At 43.8% G+C, this 9,798-nt stretch overlaps 1 protein-coding gene across 1 annotated transcript; it reads right to left on the reverse strand.

Moving 5' to 3' along the window:
• Window positions 1-93: 93 nt before the first annotated feature.
• On the reverse strand, window positions 94-8,198 carry strap (serine/threonine kinase receptor associated protein). The gene is made up of 9 exons (XM_056578573.1): window positions 7,685-8,198; window positions 7,448-7,583; window positions 6,199-6,280; window positions 5,715-5,787; window positions 5,351-5,450; window positions 4,831-4,968; window positions 3,099-3,235; window positions 2,789-2,938; window positions 94-1,056 (listed from the first exon to the last, which is right to left on the reverse strand). Exons 1-9 carry the CDS (start codon window positions 7,794-7,796, stop codon window positions 995-997), a joined length of 990 nt encoding a protein of 329 aa, XP_056434548.1. The 5' UTR covers window positions 7,797-8,198; the 3' UTR covers window positions 94-994.
• Between the last annotated feature and the right edge of the window lie 1,600 nt (window positions 8,199-9,798).

Genomic DNA, 9,798 nt, shown 5'->3' on the forward strand with positions numbered 1-9,798 from the left:
ATCTAGCTTTAGTTTAGTTTTTTTTAATATCTACTGTATCTTGCCCGTGTACATCTCATGATTTATGCATCATGTGCATATTTGTCAATACAATGTGCGTTTAAAAAATATTAGCTTTATTTGTTTGTTTGACAGTTCCCTTTGAAATAAGTTATGAATTAAATAAGGCATCAGCTCTTTCAACTCTCCTATACCTGAAGCATCTATAGTTCCCTACCATCAAAACAAAAATATTCAGAGACACATTTCAATCACAAAATGTATGAATAAATATAAACACAATGAATTTGCTCTTTTGCACATTACGTTGAAATAAAATAGTAATGCATTTGTTTATTTGTATCACTGGACATAGTAAAACAGGGGAGAAAAGAAAACTCCAGCAATGACTTTTTCTTTCCGTTTCGGCACCAAAACAAGCAATTTCATCACCAAGACAGACCACTCAAACAATATGGCAGAGGTCGAGCAACACAATGTGAAATGAAAGCACTCTTCGGCTCGCCCGTGAGCAAAGGTACCACGTTTATTCTTCTCACATCAATGAAATAAAAACTTGAAATAAAATAAGACAAGCAGCCCTGGTCGGGCTCCGGGGGGAGGGATAGCTCCTAAAGGGGGAGGGGCCGGGTCGGGGCAGGCCTCAGGTGGATCATAGGGCAGCCATGACGACCCTCAGGCACTAGGGACCGACGACCATTCGTCTGTGTGTCTGTTTGTTTGTGACTATCTCTGTGTCTCTATGCGTTTGTCAGTCTCTGTGTCTCTATGTGTGTTTGTGTCTCTATGCGTGTCAGTCTCTGTGTGTCTGTGTATATTGGGCCTCTGTTCCCCATGTTCATCCCCAAATCCCATGTGTGGCCAGAAGCTCCTCCCCCTCCCTCACAGAATAGTTATCCTCAGATCCCAACAAAGTTTCAACCAAAACTGTGTCTGCGTCATGCTGGGGGGGGGGGGGGACAGCCCCCCCCCCACACCTCAGGGGGGCGCCAGCTCAGGCCTTGATCTCGGCTGGCACCGGGTAGATCAGCTCAGGGTTCTCGGAGACCAGGTCCTCTGTGGAACACGCACACAAGAAGATTAAGAAAGACAAACATGCACAAGCATAAAAAAGAGTAGGCTTTAAAAAAAACTACAAACAGCATTAGACAAGTAGATAAGAGGGGACCTTAAAGACGTATCTGAATTCACGACTGTCTAAAGGCAACTGATTAAGCCTTCAGTGCTCAAACTGCTATTCTGTTCGGTGACGTACTTCATGAGAAAGAGGGTTGAGGGGTGGGACTCACACGCTGAAGGGTTGTGATCCATGGGATTAATCAACAAAAGAGGGGTAAACTATTGCCAACTGCGCGGTCGGTTACAGGGAAGGCTTGTGTGATGATACTTTAATTTACATTTGAATGCAAATGTACAATGTGGGCATGATTTGAATGACTGCTCTTCTGGATGAATGCATGAGATGAATGGGGCAATTATCATGTGGTAAAGAGACATAGGGTTAAAGTACAGGAGCGCAAGATTTTGAAAATGAATGCCACTAATACACCGTCCCTTTCTGCATTTCTCCACCATTGAGAGGAAACGTGTGGGCAGATGTGATAGACAGGAAAAAGGATTCTCCAAATCCAAATAATGCCTCTTGATTCGTATCTACAGCCGTCTCAGTCACTATGCTTCTACTACAATTACCTCATTCAAAAATCTTTAATACTTTAGGCCTTAGAATGGGACAGTATACCAATGTTACCAAAGTTCTGTACACACACTCCAAGTATTGTTGAATGCACCTCACCACATGACAAACATTTTAGATCCTCCTTATCAAGAGTAATACTTGGATTCCAAGACATATGGGAGTAAACATGTAAGGCCACACAGATTTGAGCGTCAATAAGCAACTTGTATAGTCAAGCTAGAGTGCATCTTATAAAGTTTCCAATAGATCATGAGCTGCTACGTACTATTCTGCCACCGGGTGGCAGCAGTAGTCTATAAATCATTTTCCCCATTCTGCTTTCATACATAATAAACCCAATTACATCCATCCAACTACTAGGCAGTGCTGAGTAATAGACTAGCGATTATTGATGCCCGTTAGAAGCTTGCTATTCTTAACTTGGTGTTACTAGGCTAGGTCTATAAGCCGTGAGGAAGGATTACATTAATTTATAAAGAGAGGGATGTGGACAGCCAGTTTGGGAACAGCAATAGCATCGTATTTTATGTTAGTTATTCTGTAGATAAGCCTGCATAGTTTGAGACATAATTATATCATACACCTTCCCCTAAAGATGTCCCCAGATCTTGTGTCTGTTTGTGTAGTCACAAGATGACCAGTAGTCTACCTTTTTGTAAGCACTTTCCCCTTCCAATTTCTTATTCTGTTTGTTCTTGCGTGTTGCAGTGACTGCGACTGGATGCCTCGACTCTCCTTATGGTTAACCGGCCCGCACCCCATCAGCAATAAAAAATGTTTTGCCTGTATGCATGCATATCAATTATGACATGCACCAATTGCAGTCCTGATCATCCCTGGAAGGAGTGGAAAATCCCTGAATCTGCGATCATCTTTTCCTTTCTAATTAAGGGAGTTTTTTTCGTGCCCTCTTTTGGGCTGGGGCCAGGGAAGTGTCATACATATACGGCCTGTTAAGCCCTTGAGACTCAATTTGGGATTAAGTGCTATACAAACAAAATGTAATTGAATGAATGAATGAATGAGGCAGATCTTATGGCGGCCATGTGTGCGGGCGATGTAACGGACTGCATCAAGACGTGAGGTTACCTGGCAGGACACACTTCCACAGGCCGTAGGTCTTGCCCACGGCAGTCTGCCACAGCCGCAGAGTGCCGTCCTCAGAGCCGCTGGCGTACAGCTCCCCGTCCGGGCTGAACCGGACGCAGTGGACCGGCCCGAAGTGGCCCTTATACGACTCTGGGGTCGGAGCACAGGACAGACGTGGAGCATGAATAAAAAACGTAAATAGTCAAAGTGTCTTAGAGTACCATATTAGGCGCTATATAAATTTCATTTATTATTATTATTATTAATGCAGTGACGCCCATCGTACATGGGGCGTAGGTCATGTACTCACCGAGCTCCTCCGAGGTGCCGTAGTCATACTTGTACAGCTTGAAGTCGTCGCCGCCGGCAACGATGAAGTCCTTCTCCGGGTGCAGCGAGGCGGAGTGGATGTTTGCCGGGGTGACTATGGTCTTGATCAGTTCCAGGCTGCAACACACACACACACACACAGGAAGTCAGTGGCTGTGGGATCCACTCTCAGTCCGACTCGGTGAGTGCAGAGTTTCATTGTAAAGCGGGGCTCAGCCGGGCCACTGTGCCACTGTTTAGTGATGGGGGGGGGTAATGAAGGTTTGAGTGCTACAGAGAGGCTGGCCTTAGCACTGAAGTGCTCTCATTGGAAACGCGAACCAGCTCAGTTCCACCGAGCAAAGCTCAAAGGAATAGTATTCAAACAAAACACACCAAGGCACTATGCTGGATGACGGATCAGCAGGAAAGGATAAATGTATTGTAACATGAATATATTTCTGATATAGGAAGAGTAAAAAAACATGAACTAATTGGAAGTAATTGAATGAATGTTTACAGATGGACGGTCGGTGGATGCCGATCCGAAGTCAAATCTGCAAAAATAGGGTTGGCTCCCAATTTCGTAGGGTGCCAACAAATGAAAAACTGGGACCAGTGCCACCAGTAGAAAATGTTAGTCTGGAGCCTTGCTTTGTGTTTAAAAATATCCTCCTGTAAAACAGCAAATTTAGTCTCCAGAATTATTTTATATAATCTCAGCCTGTCCCTGGAGAAAAACAAACCCCTTTAGAGATGTTTTGGGGATTATGAATGCAGCCTTCTGACTCAATACTTGACCAATGAGACACATTTTTTTCTTCATAAACCCCTAAAACCCAAGATGATGCGTTGTTCGTTCGTTGTTCATCGTCTTTTACATGGATTTTGGACTTCAAGTGGTCATCGCACGTATCTTTGCGTTTCCAATCGATAGTATGTTGACATATTCTACAAAACAGCTGATCACCTGAGTGATAGAAGTGTTTTGGATATTGTTCGGCTCTGAATTTGGGGTTAGAACCGAATTACGGGCGCTTCAACTTCTTCTTCGGATTCTTGTTAGGAGCGGGACCTATTGTTTGCGTGGTGGACCGGGGATTTTTTTTTAACATTGTTGTGGGAGTGACTGCTAAACATTCAGTGACGTTAATGTCACCCGTGTTGGTTCCCTTTTCCCTCAAAACTGAAATTTCACCAAAATAATGGCGAATTCCGCTGCATATTGTAAATGTGACGTGTGATGTGCCTTGTCCCTGTTGCATGTTATATGTGCTGAAGAACAGGAACCTGCTGGAAATCTGTTATTTTACTAAGACAGGCCCGTTTTAAATTGTAACTTTGTTACTTTTAATACTTTCCTGCTTAATAAAAATAAAATAAAACAAAAAATAAAAATAATAATTATCTGTAGATTCCGTTTTTATTGTCCGATTCCGTGATTCCGTCTGCGTTTTCGTTATCGCGGAATTCATAGGGCCCTAGTTATAGAGGTGACGTTATGTACCTATGTGTGTTATAGAGGTGATATTGTTAACCTGTATGTTGTGGAGGTGATGTTGTTTACCCGTTTGTTGTAGAGGTCACGTTATGCACCTATGTTTGTTATAGAGGTGATGTTGTGTACCTCTGTGTTGTGGAGATGATGTTGTTTTCCTGTGTGTTGTAGAGGTGATGTTGTGTACCTTTGGGTTGTCGAGGCATGGTGCGTACCTCTGTGTATTGTACTGTACCTGTGTGCGTTGTAGAAGGCGATGGTCTTGCCGTAGGTGATGAGCACGACGTCCCCGTCCGCCAGGTACTCCATGCTGCTCACCGACGTGTCGAAGGACAGCGTCTTCACAGCCTCAGGTATGTTCCGGTCCCAAAGTCTAAACACAGACGGACAACAAACACTTTCTAATATGGTACTTCCACTGAAATCACACTGCTGGGCTTCATAGAGAACACTTTGCCATTTGCTACCATCTGCATAATGAAAAGCAAAACCATTATCCCCTTAAAGTAAGTGAGGATGCACAGAATAGTTTATATCACATCAAATTAAATTCTAGTCACCAATTGTTGCTTATCCACTCCTCACATGAATTAGAAGTCATCAAATCGATAAACCAAATGAGGGACTGCTTCAATATGAATCCTAATCTTCAATAAATATGGAGATGACAATCCATTGACCACTGTAAATTCATCAGCCTTCACTGGGGGGAGGGGGGGGGAGAGAGAGACCCAGGCTGAGCTTGGCCCACTGACCGGACGGTTCGGTCTTCAGAGGCTGACAGGATGTGCTTGTCGTCGTGGCACCACAGAGCTCTCTTAATGGATGCCGTGTGGCCAGGGATCTCCTGGGGTGCTGGGGGGAAAATATAAGAAAGGAGCAAGACGTTTATTTAATCATCAGTACTTTGTAACGACATTGACATAACCGGTTGCGTTTACAGGGCCCTTATTTCATAACATTACAAAGTTTGAAGTGTTCCTCCAACTATGCAACTGGCAGGGTAAGAATAGAGCCCCTTTAAAGCTCAGGGAAAATAGGCTGGTAATTAGGTTATGGGTCATCCATAGCTGGCAAAGGAGAGTCCTGCAGCCACAACTGCGTGAAACAGCTGCTCACCCTCTTCTGGTTGGTTAAGGTCGTAGATCCTTATTACTTTGTCATTTCCGCCAGTCAGCAGACAGTTACTGTCCTGAGAGAGAAAGAGAGAGAGCGAGACTGAAATAATGAGGCCTCAGTCGTTCAACACACTTTTGGTATTGAATGAAGGTGTGATGATATTGTGCTGCATTCGGTTATGTGTTGATATTATGCCACCAGGTGTGAGTGCTATTGGCCATTTCAAACAGAATATCCAACCTAGATGTATTATAGATAGATCAGCTGCTTTTGCTGCAGTCCACTTGGTAGGCTGATCTATCCAGCACACATCTAGTTGGACACGCCCACATCGAGTTGGACACGCCCACTTGTGATGTCACTAAGGCACAGGGAAGTAAATGGCTTCTAACCGCTAATCACAGTCAGACCTGGTGGCATAACACTCCCCTTGAGTCGTTTATTTTGAGGAGAGAGCAGCAGGCATGGGGCGGTCTGGACCTACCTTAGTGAAATGAACAGACTTTACGATGTGCTTGTGTGCCAGCGTGAGAACCTCAGCGCCGCTCACCGCGTCCCACACCTTCCTACAACATTCAGGAGAGACGCAAAGAAGAAGATGAGGAGGAGGAACCCCCACAGTGACCTGCATGTTTCCATCTTAACGTTAAGCCCCTCAGAAGACGCTCCAGTCCAAGTGAATTATAGCTGGGAGGACCATACTACGCGATTTCTAGGGACGATTTGGGAACAATGTGAAGTCAGGTAGATTCCATAGACTGCAGCTCCAGTGGGGGAGACCGGAGGCAGGCAGTAAGACCCCCGTTATCATGATGCATGTGTGAGCGAAACGAACAGGAAGCACAAAACGACACCCGTCTTGTGTTCCACAAAGAGAATGACACATGCAGACACGCCAGCTTTGGGGATTTTTTTTTTACATTACGGGGCAGGTAGCGCTAGATATCTTGCTCCAAGATGATGAGTGTTGGTGGATGATGGCTGGTTTAAGCAGCATCACCTGGCCCGAGTCAATGATTACACTAATTTGCACAGGTGAAACCAGCCATCACCATACACACTACATGGAGCGCCAGGTCAACTACCATCATCCATCAACTTCTACAATAAACCGTCTTTCACCATCACCACTCGGGTGTGCTTGAGCTGGAGGAGCCCAGTAAAAGCACCCTAGGTGGCGCGTAGCATTAGCATAGCTACAGATGCATACAGGTGGACCACCGACATAGGGGTTAGAACCAAGAATGTGTCTGTACAGTGTTAAAGAGCTTAACCACTACACTATCCTGCCCCAATCATTGACAATTATAAAGACTGGAGGCCAAAGATGTCCGATACAGCAGCAGAATGCCTTTTAAGGCAAATAGCTTTTTCAACAAACAAAATATCACATTTGTATGAGTGTAAGATAGTTAAAGCCATCGGAAGCCCAAAAACATGCATAGCATGGAAGAGTAATTATTTATTTATTTTCCAAAGGAGGACACATTGTGATACCATTCAGTTGTGTAGCGGTTCATGGGTTTAACTCTCAGCTCGAAGGTTTTGGGTTCAACCACATTGTGCCATCCTTGGGCAAGATGCCCAACGCCCACCTGCTCATGAATGATATGTAGCTGAAGTAACAACTTTCTCCCAGCTGGATTAAAATACGTCTCTAAACATGACCAGACAGCCATCTCTGTCTCCTAGCAACAGGGACCCACGGGAGTGCAGCAGTTAGTCGGACTCACGCTGTGAAGTCTGCCGCCGCGGTGGCCGCTTTAGTGGCGTCTGTGTTGAGCGTGGCGCCCCAGACGGCCCCCTTATGGCCAAGGAACGTCCCGATCCAGTCCCCCGTGTCCCCCTGCCTTAGCATCGGCTTTCCATCTGAGGGAGGAGAGGACATGAGTTGACTCCGGGGTCACTGTGACACATTGGTATGACCCGGTGACTGTAGTGACGTTAATGGTGGAACAGTGTCAGCTCACCTTTGCAGGCACTGATTAGGAAATAGCCGAACGGGGTGATGCCGCTGAAGGCAAGGTCCACCACGGGCCGGGTGTGGCCGGAGCAGGTCAGCGGGGTCTGTCTCATCGCCATGCTTCTTCACAAACACACAAGTCAACCTAAGGATGAATCGAGACGAACCTCCGACAGATGGACCTGGGTGCCAGTTAGCCGTGCGTCAGGGGATCGAGCTGTCTAATGCTAACCGGCAAATCAGTGGAGAAGACTGAACAGTTCGCTCCGTAAAATAACAATAACTTAACAAATATGTGTGAAGTGCTGATCAAAACGAGTCAGATCTGTCAGTAAACGAAACGACGGGCGCCCTCCCAGCAGCAGAATGTTAATGCTAACAGCTACAACATTGCTGCTCACTAGCAAGAAGCGTGGACTCGGTTAGCCGAGCGCCGCGGAATAAACATGGATGATCCGCTTCCGGTGAAGGCTCCTCTTCTTCGGTTTGATAATAGGGTCGCTCTGAGGGAACCACGGGCCTCGCTCACCTCAGCAGGTCTCCGATGGTATCTTCACGATCAGCGGAAAATACGCGAGAGCGTCCGCACGTTGCCGTTTACGTTTGGGAAAACAGCAGTTGCCCCTCGCGACTATGTGATTTGAATTTATCGCGCGAATGGGACACCATCCGCTTAAACGTAAGATATAAACCCAATGAAAATTAAAACGGAACATAAGCTATAAAACAATGATAATTATAACAGCATAAATGATACAATTATAGGAATGTTCAAAAGCCGCAAGAGTTGCAGATTTTTTTTTCTGTATTTACTTAAAAAACAATGCACTTTTGTACGCTGCCTCGTTCATCTAACAAAGAGGATTCGGGTCACTTGTGATTATTTTCTTTTAGTTAATAAAGTTAAAGGGGACATATTGTACCACCAGGTGTGGGTGTGATTAGCCTTGCAAGCCATTTCGAAAATCTGCCCCATATGACATCACTAGTGGGCGTGTCCATTTAGATCTGTGCTGGATAGATCAGTCTACCAGCCTACCCAGTGGACTGAAGTAAACGTTTCTCACCTATCTAGCACAGATCTAGGTGGACACGCCCACTAATGATGTCATATGGGGCAGATTTTCGAAACGGCTTGTAGGGTTAATCTCACACCTGGTGGTATATGTCCCCTTTGATAAGGTTTTTGGCCTTCTGTTTAATTTATTATGGTTTTTGAAGCTGATTGTTGCACCAGCACTAGTGCAACAGGCTGACTTGATAATTATGTATTTATGTATATATATATATATATATATATATATATATATATATATATATATATATATATAGGCTGACTTGATAATTATGTATTTATGTATATATATATATATATATATATATATATATATATATAGGCTGACTTGATAATTATGTTTTTATGTATATATGTATTTATGTATATATATATAATATTGTTCAATACTGCCTACCTTATTACACATTGCTTATTAGAATAGTGAGCGATTAAATACAGTAGCAATGTTTATATACCTAGTACAAGACTAGATCTATTTATATAGAAAAAAAAAACTTGTTTGTAAGTAAAAATGTGTCATTGCAATGAATGTATTACATTAAATGAATTAAATTGAACATATATTAATTAAATGAATTAAATTGAATATATTTAGTGCAGCTCGTTTGACCGTTTATTTACTGACACCGGGGTTCGGAGGAACAAGGTTGTAGTTTACGTTAAGCTCTCATCTCTTGCAGTGAAGAGCTGCCCCCAGTGAAGTCAAAGACATTGCATTTAGATGAGTAGGATAACCATAATTAATAATCTCAAAAAAATGTAAACCTCGGGTTTACCACTATTCATTCAGATAGATAGCCTAGCGTATCCAAATTCTGCTATTACATTCTGATGATAAATATCTTGGGAATCCCACACCAATATTTAGGCCTACGCTCGTAGGCTATCTGTCCTCTTTTCAGACAGTCTTCTTGGATTATTTGATTCATTCGTTTGTCCTTTACATGGACATTGAGCAACAGAAGTCACTTCAAACTTGACTGCAAAACATGTTCCATGACGAGTGAGCAAAATATACATTAGAATGAAAAAAACATAAAGCG

This window comes from Gadus chalcogrammus, chromosome 19 (genome assembly GCF_026213295.1).
Source record: "Gadus chalcogrammus isolate NIFS_2021 chromosome 19, NIFS_Gcha_1.0, whole genome shotgun sequence".
Taxonomy (NCBI): domain Eukaryota; kingdom Metazoa; phylum Chordata; class Actinopteri; order Gadiformes; family Gadidae; genus Gadus; species Gadus chalcogrammus.

Bases quoted from the DNA above. Each gene is read 5' to 3' on its own strand.
- strap (XM_056578573.1), bottom strand. From the start codon at position 7,796: ATGGCGATGAGACAGACCCCGCTGACCTGCTCCGGCCACACCCGGCCC. The intron at 5,451-5,714 runs GTGAGCAGCTGT...TTTTCCCCCCAG, and splicing joins CCTTAACCAACCAGAAGAGG to CACCCCAGGAGATCCCTGGC. The intron at 4,969-5,350 runs GTCAGTGGGCCA...GTCTGTGTTTAG, and splicing joins TCTGAAGACCGAACCGTCCG to ACTTTGGGACCGGAACATAC.